The sequence below is a fragment of the Agelaius tricolor genome, unplaced genomic scaffold (assembly GCF_023055355.1).
Source record: "Agelaius tricolor isolate 1412-34295 unplaced genomic scaffold, bAgeTri1.0.p SCAF_1, whole genome shotgun sequence".
Classification (NCBI taxonomy): domain Eukaryota; kingdom Metazoa; phylum Chordata; class Aves; order Passeriformes; family Icteridae; genus Agelaius; species Agelaius tricolor.
In genome coordinates, this window is record NW_027269261.1 from 81,847,719 (window position 1) to 81,862,509 (window position 14,791).

At 39.9% G+C, this 14,791-nt stretch overlaps 1 protein-coding gene and 1 long non-coding RNA gene across 8 annotated transcripts in view; one reads left to right on the forward strand and one right to left on the reverse strand.

Annotated features, from left to right (window-relative positions):
• Positions 1-14,791, reverse strand: part of RNF144A (ring finger protein 144A) — a 79,420-nt gene that overhangs the window by 23,138 nt on the left and 41,491 nt on the right. For all 6 annotated transcript variants that reach the window (XM_071441233.1, XM_071441240.1, XM_071441225.1 and 3 more), the window contains 5 exons: positions 6,719-6,823; positions 6,467-6,527; positions 5,239-5,446; positions 3,296-3,443; positions 1,953-2,042 (listed from right to left, as the gene is read on the reverse strand). In XM_071441233.1, coding sequence (XP_071297334.1) covers positions 1,953-2,042; positions 3,296-3,443; positions 5,239-5,446; positions 6,467-6,527; positions 6,719-6,823 — 612 coding nt within the window. The remainder of the gene's footprint in view (positions 1-1,952; positions 2,043-3,295; positions 3,444-5,238; positions 5,447-6,466; positions 6,528-6,718; positions 6,824-14,791) is intronic.
• Positions 129-14,073, forward strand: LOC139596752 (uncharacterized). 2 transcript variants are annotated; one of them, XR_011681438.1, is made up of 3 exons: positions 129-241; positions 3,832-3,963; positions 13,794-14,073. It is a non-coding gene; the product is annotated as an uncharacterized lncRNA (long non-coding RNA). The 2 variants fall into 2 exon arrangements; XR_011681439.1 differs by lacking the exon at positions 129-241 and adding an exon at positions 1,967-2,063.

Below are 14,791 nucleotides of genomic sequence, written 5' to 3' on the forward strand. Positions count from 1 at the left end.
TGCGACAGCGCTCCGGGCGCGCACCCACGCACCGAGCGGGACCGGCACCGCGGCTGCTGCTGCCCGGCCACGGGGAGCCCCCGCACCCACCGAGCGGGACCGGCACCGCGGCTGCTGCTGCCGCCCGGCCACCGAGCGGGACCGGCACCGCGGCTGCTGCCGCCCCGCCACGGGGAGCCCCCGCTGCCTCGCCCTACCATCTTATTTCTTCCCAGCAGCAATTCCTTTTTCAGCTTCAGAGGTGGGCACATTTCATAACCCATTCTCTTTTTTCTGGTGGTGCTGACAATCTGATGCAACTTCTAATCTTCGCATTTATTTCCCAGAAACTAAAGTTAAATTCTCATCTTTAAAAAACATGAGCTGCAACTACTGCCATGCTGCTCTTTGCAACCCAGGCTCAGTGCACTGGTCAGACAGAGCCAAGCTAGAAGCTGGCAATTTAATGGACCAGACACTGACTACTGGTAATTAATACAAAACATCTATTTACACCTACCTTCCTTTCAACCTCAATATGCCATCAAAGAAATCATCAAGTTTCAGTTTCTTTGTTTTGCTGTTTTTGTTTTTTTAGTGTGGTTTTGCATGTGTGTGGTGGGGGGTGTTGTTTATTTTTAAGTAAAACTGCCTGCTGAGTATTACTTACTTTTCCTTGGTTCTTTTTCTTCTGAAGAAATTGCTGCCCTACTAGGCATCAAGCCATTTTCTCTGGCCAAAACAAATATTTTTTTAAACCCACAAACAACAAACCAAAGACTCACCTCAATTTGCTTTGGATAAATCTAAGAAGAACCTTAACAACTTACTCAAAGTTAACATAAGGAAACAATTGCAGTGTTGATTTGGCTTCCGTGGGTTTTTAGCAGAATTACATCCTGACTAGTAGTGAATTATCACTTTCTTTCTCAACAATAAACAGATCATCAAACATTCCATATATCAAACATATTTGCACAAACTGCAGTGGCTTAGAACAGATTCCAAATATTGGATGAATCACCTCATACTACAGGTTTATCAAGTAAACTTCATGTACCCACACACCTCCTGAGATACCACTGGCTAATCCAAGCACAAGCCAGTCCACAGCTCAGACACCCAGTGGTGTGGGTGAAAGGAGAAGGGTGAGATCCTTCTCCTTTTATTTCAGTTTAGCTGTTTATCCAGACTTGATGACTATTCTAGTCAGACTTGGGGTTTATGCTCACATGGAAAGAAATCTGTACTTCAAGAAAAGTACCTCATCTCAAAGGTGGCTTTTTCCAGGCACACAGTTAATTTAAGAAGAGATGACTCAGATACGCAGATGTCCCCCATCTCTGAAGTGAATGTAGAGGCAGTGGATTGGACCGAGTCACACATTAGCATTTTTACTGCATGCATCAAAGTGCTGCAGAGAGCTCTTTTATTACTAGCATTCTTGCTGGGTCTAGCAACACTGAATCTAGACTACATGAGGTATTCCCACACTCTCTGCAATTGTCAGTTTGAATCTGTGTTTGAAACTACAGGGTTTCAAGGATGAACCTTCAGGGTTATTTCTATCCAACCAACAGGAAAGAGTCAGATAGAGACCATAGCAAGATAATGTCTGTATTCAGGTTAATTCCTTTCCAGTTCTGGATCCAGAGCTAAAACTGCCTTGCAGAAAGAGCTTCCTTGTAAATAATACTGACAGTGGCAACCTAGTTCATCCTCCATGTTCAGTGAGAACAATCTGGACTGGCACTGAACTGGCTCTGCAAACATACCTTTTCTGGTTCGCAGGGGCATTTTGCCAAGGAGGGCCTTCTCTAGGAGAACTAATTGTTCCACTCTAAGCTACTGCCCTCTTTTTATCTGCTACAAAAATCAGTTACCATTTGGCACAGAATTTATCCTAAGGAGTTAAAATGAGGGACTATGACAGCAGTAGACCTGTAGAGAGCTTTAAAATATCTGAGCTTTACCTGTGTCCTGTGCCAGATAACAGATGCCCTGGAGTGCCCCAGCTTGTTTCGACAAGGTCCTTTGTCGTAATGTATAAGGAGAAAATCATCCTGCAAATATTAAATGAGAAGGTAAGCAATAAACAGAAGTTCTTCAAGTTACAAAACACTATATCCTGACAACTTAAACCCAGGAATCACACAGGAAGATAAAAGCAAGTGGATAAGGCCATGTCCAACCTTTCCAAAGTGCTTTGTTTATAGTTAGGTGTCTTCACAAGCAGGTTTGTTTGGTGTGTGTTATAGATATATAACAAATTCTTCTCCCAAAGGGTCTCAAGCTGCATATTTAAATGCTAGCATGAAGTTTAGCAAGAGAATCCAAGAAGATAAGCTGATCACTGCATGTATTTTACACACATATAGCAAGAGCAAAGGAAAAATCAGTACTTGTGCTGCAGACTTCCCAAAGCTGGCTCCTTTATCTATCTGAAGAACAGAATGACAAAACAGATTTTTGAGATATTACATCCCTATCAATTCTGTCAGCCTCTTACAAACCAGACAAGATAGTAGGCCTAGTTCTAAGGCAACGCTGCTTTTTTATCTGTGAGAGCATGTGAGAAGCCTGTGACTTCAGGATTGTTAGTAAAGTATTCAAATGGAACAACCACAAGATTTGAATAGTTGGGAGTAGCTCTCAGGAACCTAATTTCCTTTGCTATTGTTAACAAAGTTATAAAGTAAAACTGATGACATGGAAACAGATGTTGTGTATTGTATATATTCTGATCTGTGGGCATGATAACAGGCTGATTTAAAAAAAATATAAACACATGACAGTAGCAGCTTATAGACCAATAAATTCCTGCTGTTGGGGGAACACGGTATTCTTTCTCCTATGGCAGATCTATTTCTTGTCCGACAGAATACAATTAATGGTAAACAAATTAGACTGCTAGTAACATACCACATCTAGTTTGTTAAACATCCTCAGACTAAGAGCATTGCTAGTCTCATACTGTAATGCCTTCAAGAAAGGCAACATTGAAAAGTCAGCACTGAATAAAAAAAAAGCAACACCCTTCCCCGTGTAAGGTGCCATGTAAAGATTGTAAATAAATTACTGTCATAAGATTTTTCTTTTTAGTAATTATTTACTGGCTCAGACCAAATGCTAAATTCACACAGGTCAGACAAGCAAAACAGAGGATACAAATCCTATCGAATTCCCAGCACCAGCTCTGGTGAGTTGTGGCCAGAAGCTAGTGAGCTATTTATTTAATTGATTAAAGAGACAGCTGGATGGCAAAGCAATGAACTTCTAAGCTTCTGAGAGCCAAGAGTGCACAGCATGTACTCACATCAAGAGATTCCAGACAGTACCAGCAAAAGGCATGTTTGCAATTCTTACACATCATTTGGGCACAGCCTTCATCCCGTTCAATGTAAACTTTACACTTTGGACAGCGTTTGATTGGAGCATCGTCATCTTCCATTTTGAAAACTGAACTGTGGGAGAGAGTGAGAAATTAGTAAAATGCATGACCATGTCAGTTTAGAAAATAATGTCTAAGAATTGTGTATGAAGGCAAGCCTGCTTTTTTTGCTTAAAAAAAGAGAAATTGCTAGAGATTCAGGAATTCAAGTGGTTTTATTATTCAGATATTGTGCTGTGCACTACTTTTCAACTATATCTTTAGAAATATGCTTAATGACTACAGTGTCTGCATAAAGTTAGGATCTTTTCTTTATCAATTAAAAAACAGCTTTTCTTATGTAGATATTAATAGATATTAAACAGTTTTATCCTGTAATGTACCAGATGAGCAGCAGGTAGCTCACAACTAAATATTTTGTACATCTAGATTATTTTCCTTTTCTCTCCTTTCTTTCCCAGATGAAGAAACAATCCCTTGATTGCACAATAACCCCAGACCACATTCCTTTGGACTGGGGCACCAGGGACACAGAACTTGTCTGTGCCCTCCTTGAGGACCCTGCCTAAGAGTTTCTCTCCAAATCAAGAACAGTAAGGTTTTGGTGCATGTTGCTGTTTCAGTTAAACTTTGTCTCTGTTGACAGACTCCTAACAAGTCACTGTTCATGAGTTAGGGTCGCCACTGACTGTTACTGCACAAGTGTGCAAAACCACAGATATCCCCTGATATAATGGGCACAACAAAGAGGAATGTTGAAACAGTGGAACAATTTTTATTTCCATTGTGTAGCTTTCTACTGTATGCAGGTTTTATGGTCACTAACAACTAAAATGCACCTTAAATGACAAATCCTGCAGCTACTGCCATTGTGAGATGCAAGAATTACTGATGGAGAATCAACAATTTGCTGCAAAACAGGACTGATGATTGATTTATTTGCCCAATAGCAGGACAAAAGGACACACACTAATTATTAACACTAGGGGTGACTGTACTAGAAAAAAATGCTTTCTATACATAAAATATATATATATATGAAACTCCTAATGCTCCTAACAGGCACATTATGCTCCAGAACAATGAAAAAACAATTTCTACTATTACTTGGTGGAGTAAAAAAATAAAGCATGGAATAAAAACTAAAAGCAACCAAAACACTAAGTAAAAGTAGATAAAGTTTGTTACCTTGCCATGATATTTAGCAACCTTCAGTTCTTGTCATGCACACACAAAAGCATGTGCCAAAGTTAGTGTATTTGATCAGGAACTCATCATGACAGCATCCTAGCTAGTCATCTGTTATAGCAAAGCTTGAAAGAAGACAAGGTATGAGTAACTAAGTCCAAAGCTGGACAGGGCTTTAATGATGCCTTGGAGTGCAACACAATCTTTGAAAAAGCCCAGACATGAAGTGGAACACATACACAATGGTCTTTCTTATTCAGTAGCTGAAGTTTGCCACCAGAGACCACTTGAAACAGAACTTAAAGATCATACAGCAAATGTGCAGCAGAAAGGATGATTGACAGGGTATCATAAAAATCACTGTCTGGCATGATGTTAGCGACTCCCACACTGTCCAGGAGAGCAGCAGTAACGAGATCATCTCTCAAGTGAAGCTGATGAGCTGCCTGGATGTCATATTTTTCCCACTGGGGCAAAAGGCCAAAGGCTCAAGCAGCTATTTTGTGCTTTTCTGGGAATGCTGGCAAAGAGCGAGGCTGCCAAGAGCTGTTCAGTTTTAGAATACAGCATTAAAAGAACAGGAACAACTAAGTGAAGGAAACAGCTTTAGAACAAAACATCAGGAAAATGCCTCTTTGAGTTTTTGGCTTCTAAATACTTAATCTTTTTCAATATCTTACCTTGTTTCTCCTGGAAGAAAAGAGATTGGCATGCTCTCTTGACAGCCTTGACCTGGATGCCAATTAGATTTGCAAGCAGAGCAGAACTCAATGTCACACACTTTGCACTGGACCAGCTGAGGGTCCTGTGGGCTTGATTCCTGGAGCTGGCAAACTGCCTGGCACGTAGAGGATGGACACCAAGTCCGGCAGGGATCCAAAAGCACTTCTGCAAAGGGACATAAAAGAACCAAATTCAAAGGTGGATACAAGATCAGCCTTCCATAACAATGCATTTCAGCTGAGGTTGACTGGCAGGCCATTTGAAGACACAAATTTTCAAAAGGAGCTTTTTAATTTATGTGACCCACATTGACATAAACCTGGCCTGCTTTGCAAACAGGCACCAAACCAAAGTGAGTTTCATGAGTCTCAATTAATTGCCCACTTTCATTCACTGAACTAAACTTGTTCTGAGAATGAGATGTATTTTTTTTCAGTTGTACTTGACGTTAAATACAGCGTATACTATGCAGTTAAAACCACCAGAAAGTGTTTTTACAATGCCTTGCCCAGTAGGAACCTATTTCAAGTTGACCTCTATCCTAATGTAACCACAAGATTAACAAGAGCATAAGATACAGTTTCATCTCTTTCTTGGATGGTCCTTACAGATAACTCATTTCATGTTTCAAAGCCCAGTGAAGGCAGTAAAAATCTACCAATGATTGCAGTGGTTTCTAGGCTGGGTCCTGCCCCCAGCAAAACTTTACTGTAAGTTCTCTATGGTCTCGCCATTCCACATCTCCATGAGCATACAGTCAGCTTTTGTTCTTAATGTGTTTGTATCATTACACACATGCTCATTAATTCTGTACTAAATGCTAACCCAGGAGATAATCTTGCCTCTGTGAAAGAGGTCAGTATTCTTCTCCAGCCCCTACAATACTAGTAGTCAACTTAAACAGCAAAGCTCAAAATAGAAGTCACTCCCTCCCTTAGTTATTTAGGAATATAATACATAGCAATTTTCTTTCCTCAGTTTATTCCCAGAGTGCTGCAGTTCTGGGAATCATGCAGGCAAGAACAGAAGCAATTACTTTTTAGGTTTTGGGGTTTTTATTTCTGATGACCAAGCAATTAACGCAGAATGATACTGCAAGAACATATGCAGAGATTCTGATTTATAGGATTGCTCTGGAAAAAACTCATTCTCACAGCCTTCAGTGGGTAGTGTTACATGTGTTACCTCTTTCAAACTGTAGCTTCTTATACCTTTGCATGATTTCTGATGCAACCATGCACTCAATCTGTTGGAAAAAGGAAAAGAAAAAAAATTCCAATTAGGAACAGTAATAATCTGTTAAACAAACTGAGTATTTGACCTTTGAAGTATTAATAAAAACATATGTTGTCAACAATGAAGCTGTAACATAAAAACAAGACAGATTTAAACATCCTGTAAGGAAAAGAAAACACCCTCTTTGCAGGAAGAGTGTACCTCATTTTCTTGCAGATGACCTCGCTTTGGGCAGGCAGCATCAGGGCAGCTGATTGCTGTTTCTAGACCTTCTTTGATCAGAAGTTCCACGTACTGTTTTAGGCACTGTAAGAGAGCCAAACACTGAGTTAACTATTCTGCCAAGGTTAAATCCCTCAGTATTTTAACAGCTTTAGTCTGAAAATCTGAAGAACTCAAACTTTGAAAAAAACAGGTACTACTGTGTCTGTTTTACAGCCATGAGCCACATTCATAGCTTTTGCCACAGTTCACCTTTAAGTAGAAAATAGAAAGTTCATTTCCCCATCAAAATTATAGAATCATTTCTGTTGAAAAAAACTTCTAAGACCACTTAAACCAAAATTAACCAAGTAGCCCTTCATCAATTTAAAATATGCAGCAAATTACAAAATAACATGGGAAAGAACAAATCAAAGAGGATGCAGAGGTGGAAAAAACAATAAAACACCTCCATGATACAATTAGATTAACCACACTCCAAAGAAATCTGTGTGACTGGAAGCCACAACACATCTTAGTAAGCAGTAATTCCCCATAGACAGGCATCTATCAAGCATACTAGAACACAAAGGAAGTTGAGTATCTTGACATCTCTTCTTGGAAAACAACTATCTGAATTTCATGGTTAAAGAAGTAACTTTTCCACAGAAAGGAAAAATGTGAAAATCAGGACTCCCTGAAGAACTATAGTCTCCATGGGGACCAAATAATAAATATTGGTAATACTAATACTTTTCTCCCCTGGCAACCACAGCATTTTACCCAACTCATAACTGTAAATGTAGCCTCTAGCACATCAGTGCACAGCACGGCTGTCAACAAAGCAGAGAAGTTTATATTTTTGACCAAGGGCAAATTAAGATTAAACCTTGTTATTCTTGATGAGCAACAACTCCCCTCCACCTCCTTCTTTCCTACATCAAGCTGAGAGCTAATGCATAGGTGTCTACTGGGAAGACAGGAGAGTCATGAAGAGATGCCCTCTGCTGCTACTGTGCAGCTTCTACCAGCCCAGCACTACACAGAAAGAGCAGACGAGGCTCTGCTTCCCAGCAGGTGGGGCACCCTGTGATGTTCTCACCCTGCCTGTGTGCTCAGCTGCCATAAGCAAACTGGAGACAATTAAAGAACGAAGTCCCTAACCCTGTTTGCAGATGTGTGAATAAAGAGTGAGGCTAGATCAACAGCAGAGTGAAATGAAGATATAACGCCAGCTCAGCATACAGCTGTGTGGGAGGCAAGAAGAATTACACACTCTGCAGCAAACTGGCAAAACAAGGATTTCAGTTACCACTTCCAGACATTTGGCAAAGGTATGCAGCTGCTGACTAACCACCAGCCTAGGAAGGCGAAGGGCTGCATTGATGGTGCCAAGGCTGGTGTGCCTAACTTCAGGTCAGAGCACAAAACTGCTTCTTCCTTCACCCTGTGCAATCAGATGGCCCATCAACAAGCACCTTTCAGCCTAACCCTCAGGCATGGGCTTGTAGCTGTTAAAGTTCAGACTTCAAACCTCTTCTCTTTCTCTTCTGCCTCTCCATTTGTCTATTCAGCTCCTTTCAGATACCTCTATTAAAAAATTATTCTAGATTCTACCTCTCACAGCTTGATTGTGGCAAAGACTGTACTTCCTGCCCACACAATCTCCGCTGCTCTGGTCCACAGCATTTCTGGTGGCAAGCTGCCACCACCTTGATAACACGACAAAGCATTTTTTTTCTCTTAGAGCTTCCTTTCTCTGTGTCTCCCACACATTAGAGAAAACAGGTCAATTTTTTTGAGAAGAAAAACAGAGATCAGATAATTGATATTTATAAAATTTTTAATTGTGCAAAGAAATCCATGTGTGACAGCCTACACGTAGTCTTTGTCTTCCTCAGCAGGGGTTTAATGAGGACAACTGTTCATTTAGTAGATGTTGACTCACAGAAGGTTTCCAAGCCCTCACTCAGAGCTCTGCAGGGCAGGTGGTGGAACACTTTAGGAGAACCCATATCACTAAGCACAACAGGCTGAGCTCTGCAAGACCCAGACCCTAGGCTGTGTGCCTCGGCAAGCTGTGATTTCAGCTGTAGTGAGGTATTGGTGCTGCTATAATGACACTGCTGGCTCTTCTCTTTCCTCTCCATTTGCAGATGCCAAATGTGGATTAAAACTAAAATGCATACATTTTTAATGCCAGCACTTAGCACTTATAGAAAGTACTTTTCAAGCTGAATGAGCTTTGCTATCATTAATCATTAATGTGGCTAATTCTCCTCCTCAACCTGTTTAGGACTATTGCCAAAGCCTACTCAATTTGCTTCCCTTTCCTCTCATTTTCCAAGAAACTACACAGTTCATTCCTGTCATGAGCAGAGTCCACGGCCTTTCCCTTCCCCTTGATGGGGCATTGGCTGCTGCCTCCTCAAAATCAGCACAGCCAAGTGCACTTCTCATGCTTCACCTTCTGAGAAATGCCTCAAGGCTACAAAATATTCCTGGAAAATAGGTAGAGGATAAAGCACATAATCCACTCAAGACTCCCCTGAGACTTCTTGGGTAGAGAGAGAGGAACCCAAATCAGTTGCAAGAGAATTTGATGCACAGGATACCTGTGGCTTCTCTTGAGAGCAGACAAAAGACATTCAACTTGTATAAGATTGGCTACAGTTCCAGAAATGCAGCAGCACGCAAGCAACACAACAAAGCAGGATTAGGTATTCAATCATATACTATGAAAAATTCATTGTAAAACAATTACAAAAAAATGACAAATTTTCGCAAATTTTCTATGCAACTTAATTCAATGCTGGAAGAAATTATTTTCATAGTCCTTCCAATAAGGCAATAAAGTACTCCATAGCATGAACAAAAGATGTGGGAGTGTAGGTCACCCCAAACAACATTCAAAATGAAGTCTATTACATAACTTTTCTCAGAGAAAACAGGAGCTAAAGTTAGATACCTAAGGCATGAGATTGGAGAAAGGTTACAAGAGTACACTGACTTATATAAAAGCAATATGCTGAGGAACATCTTCATTATTCCTCTAATGTATGTGTGTCAGAAGAGACCAGTTAGTTCCCCTGAGCACTACTCCTGTATTGTTCCCTGTGCATGCATACTCCTTGTGCATCCCTGCTCTGTCCTCCTTCCATCCCTGCTGTCCTTTCTGACACATGCATAACTTTTTCTGTCACCTGGTAACCCATGTATCCTACAGGCATTTGCTGTCCCCATGACAAACGGCAGAAGCACATCCATTTTTAGGAGTTTTGGCCCAGATCCATTCCCTTACAAAGATCAACTGAGACCCCAATTCAGCAGCAGTTTTACTATAAGTTGCCTATATAAATTGGGAACACTTTTTTTTCTGTTGCCTCAGAGACAGATGACTAATAAAGGAATGACTTTCTGAAGCTGCCAAGCACAGTGCAGTATTTAAAGCTCAGTAAGATGCATTGCACTTCTAACCTCTATACATCGAGGATTGTGCCACACAGGAAGGTATATGCTCTGACCACTGAAGTGCCATGGCCTTAGAGCTTCATATCTTTTTGTTTAATGTTATAAATATCAACATACCCTATATAGGAATCAAAATGCTTATTTTTTGCCTAATTTCAAAACCACAACACAATCTTGCTCTCCTGCATTTAGCTCTAACAAACCTGCATGGGCCACAGCAAAATTTTTGGATTTTCCTTTTCTTTTAGAAGAATTCCAGGAATAATCATGATTACTTCTGATGTTGGTGCTTTGATTTATTTCTCCTGACATCAAACCCCAAATAAACCCCATCATAATTCCAAAAAAAGGAATCTTAACTTTCACTGTTTACATGGGGGGGGCAACACTTATCTACCATCTACTTTGACAGAAAAAATCTGTTCACTTGGCACATGAGGTCATTTTTCAATACAAAATGTACGTAATTAAAAACACTTGGAGATGGTTTGGGAAAATTATAACTAATTTATTTTTAAGAACATGTTATTGCTACTATTGCAGCAAACAAGGAGTAGTTTTCCAAGATGCCACTTTTATTTGAGTTAGGCAGACAAAAAGATTATCCTGCACTGTTTTCTTATCAGCTGATAAGTAGAATTTGTTAAAATGCAGACTTTGACTACACTAATGCTGTGATGCAAGTGCCAAATCATATGGGAAATTTTTAAATCAGTCCATGGATCTGGAAAGGCGAAAAACACATGACAAGAGTGAAAGAGTGAAGTATATCATCACTACATCATTTGATTTATTTCCTAATCCTTCAAATGTATTTTAGTGCTGGCACTAGGCCATAGCCATGACCACATGAAGTGTGCACTACATGCAGAATCATCACATGCTGGTATTGGAAAACAATTTTTAAAAAACCAAAACACATGCACCAATAAAACTGAAAAGGGTGAAAATAAAAATAAGAAATCTAGCATTCAACAAGTTCTAAAAAAGAAAGGGAATTAATTTTTTACAATTTATTTAGTAGCAATTAATATTAAAGTTAGGCAAAGGCAGTGCACAAATATTAACCTTGGAGATAACCCTGCACTTTGGGCAGGCAATCACTAGGAGTTTACACTGCACTTCAGAAACACAAGGAAGGGCTGACATGCTTTCTCAACAAGGGAGATTTTTTAAAGCTCAAGCTGAAAATCTTTTCAAAGAGGATAATTATTAACATGTAGACTAAATTGCTGGTCTCAAATTCTATATCATCTGCAAACCAGGATTAGATGAACATCTAAAAATATCATACATAAATATACACACACATATAATTACATAAACTTGCATTCAACCACATGAAGACTCAGGAAAAGCTGGTTGGTATTTTGTGATCCATGTTACAAGTGACATCAGGATATGTACATGCAAAGATACCTTCGGGCATTGCATTCTAGGGTAAGAAGATTCTTCTGTATGAAAAATATGAAAGGATATTGAGTGAGAAGCACTTATTTTGTGTCTTGCAGCTAAACATCTACAGTTTGGTTTATGGGCTGCTTTTATGCTAACAGGACACTAAGGCAAAGCTCAAAATTCTTGTGATGGGGCTACAGAGATGACCAAAACTACTACAGCATCAGCTATATTTGGTAGTATTTTTATGCTCTACATACTGGGAAGTTTTCTTTACATTGCTTTAAAATGAATTCTAAGAAGGTAATATCTTTTCCTTCCATAAGACAGGGCAATACCAAGGTTATTCTGCTGCTCTGTGCAAATTTCCCTAAGCTAATTCTGCAGTCAGTCTGGTGAATAGGTAGAATTTATACTCGTAGACAAACTGCCTGTAAATCTTTTGGGTAACATGATGTAATGTCCTATTTTAGGTTCAGATGAGAACAGTGCAGTGATGCAGTGTGCAATACTCACTGGGACAGGAGACAGCATGTGTGAGAGTGAGTGAATTTCTTTCACTACAAAAAAATCTGAGTGTCTGTGTCTCAGGTAAAGACTAATACTCTTGGAAAGATAGCTCCCTTCCTTTTGTCCAAATAGCAAATTCATTCTGAACATCATTTTCTAGAAATATTTTCCATTTAGACATACCCGAACAATTTCAAGAAGAAAAACTCCCCTAAAACAAGCAGCCTGCATCTGGGGTGTTCTCTGAAAAAGGAAGAATGATACAACAAGGCTAGAGCCTTCCCTATTTCTGAAAGAGATTTTTGTAGCCATATATAACTATCATATGCTACCTTTTTAAATATTTCAGTGCATACTTCTTAAAGTAAAAGGAATGCTTATCTGGTAATAGGACAAATAGGACAGAATCATAGCATAGCTTAGGTTGGGACATACCTTACAGATCCTTTAGTTCCAACTCTTTTGCCATAGGCAAGGACACTTTCTACTAGACCAGGTTGCTCAGAGCTCTATCCAAACTGGCCTTGAACACTTCTAGAGATGGGGTACTCACAACTTCTCTGGGTAACCTGTCCAGTGCCTCACCACCATCATAGTAAAGAATTCCGTCCTAGTATCTAAACCAACTCTTTGATTTCAGTTTGAAGCCATTCCCATTTGTCCAATCACTACATGCCTTTACAAATAAATCCCCTCCAATTTTCTTGTACAGCCTCCTAGTTGGACTCCCTATAGGAAACCCCACCATAAAGTTACCTGTCCCTGCCCTCCCTTTAATCCTGACCCATAAGCTTTTGGTCATCTCCTTAGTCCCCAAGTGTAGCTCCACACCCTCCAGCTGGTTACTGACATACAGTGACACCTCCACTTCATTTCTTCTGCCTGCCCTTCCTAAAGAGCCTGTATCTTTCCATTCTAACCCTCCAGTCATAAGAGCAATATTATTTAATCTTTGTGTTTTACAGAAAAAGAAAACTACTTTCCGAGAAATTTCCATGGTATACTTACTGCACACAAGAAAATGTGCAAGAAAAGAAAAAGAACAGTAGGCTCCTCAGAGAGGTTTTAAGCTTCTTTCAAATTTACTACATGGCCTTTTTGTGTAAAGCAGTTATAATCCTGCCTCAAATCTATTGTTGTTTAATAACAGGCTCAACTCGAAAGCACTCTTGCACTGCAGCTCCAGTGTGAACAATTCTCCACAGCAGACCTACAGCCTAACTTTTTAATATCACCCTAATCCTACTTAGTTGACAAGCAACTTACTGGAAAATATCTATGCACACTTAATCACAGAGATCTGTTGGAGGCATATGCCTGACTGTGGGAGTAATTTTTCTTCTTTACTAGATAAACTGTCATCTATACTCACCAAATCTGCAAGCACAAGCTACATTCAACTTCACAAACCACGTAGATCTGAGACAGATGCACATTAGAAGTGTTTAATGTTTGTGGTAATCCTTTGAACTTAAATCATTTCCACTTCTAGACATCTTTTCAGAAATAATTATCTACTTGCAAAGAAATCTTCACCATTAGAACTCAAATTTTTATTAACCCTAATTTATCATCTTAAGAATAAATCACAGGAAGAACAAATTCACTTATCTTGACATGCAGTACTCCAAATCTAAAAGCAGTAACAGAGAACTGTCTTACATGTTTATCCTTTATATCCTTTGTTTTGTTACAGAGACAAAAATTCTGCTACACAAACATACCAACCCTTGACTCCAAGAGAAGCACCTGCAAGGCACTCCAGAGCTCTGCAACAGGGAAATACCTAAAGCCTTATGCTGTGAACAAGAAGGTATACACTGAGAGAGACTTTGGCCAGGACCAGGGAGAGATAACATCACAGCTCATACATGTTTTTCCCAAAGTGGCAAGCAATTTGGAAGACCCCTGTTTGACAGGTTTCCTGCCTCTATCCTCTTGATACTTGGCCTATTTAAAGATACTTTTGTTTGAAATTGCCATGGGTAAATGCCTCTTTTTCCCACCATGCTGTCAATGTTTAAAGACTCCCTCAGCTGTTCTGTAGCCCTGTTACAGACTATATTGCCAGTCTAAACACAATCACATAATCTTCCCTGTGGATGATGGCCAAACAGGATGAGGGCTGGGAAAGATAAACACAACCCATGTGCTTCCATGTCTGAGGACAAACCATCCGAGCATTCTTCCCTGACCTGTAAGCATTATTGTTGTCCAAGAACCCTTGTGCTCCCAGCAGCTGGTGTAATCTTAGTATGGGGACTGACCACATTCTGGCAGGAGCAGGAACTCACCCATTGCAAATTCTGCTGTAGTTAGATTCCTCCTGTGGGCAGCAGAGTAGACTTTGCTGCATTGGTTCTACCTCTGTCCAAATGCCTTCTGACAGTACACCCAAATATCAGAGCAGTCCCTGGTACATGCTTCTTAATGAATGCAAACAACAACTCACAGACAAGATGTTTACATCACCCCTTTGAGTCCAGCCTCCAAATCCTCCACATGAGACTGCACCAGCTTGAGTACAAGGAACAGCACCATTAGGCCATCAGTCAACAAATGATGAAGTAAGACAAGAAGAAATGTATTATCAAGAAAGCAGAAAGAAGAGCTTTGATGACTAGTTCAGGTTGAGAAATGTCAGGACATGGCAAATAGCCTTTGAGACACCACAATCAATGGCTGCAGAAATCA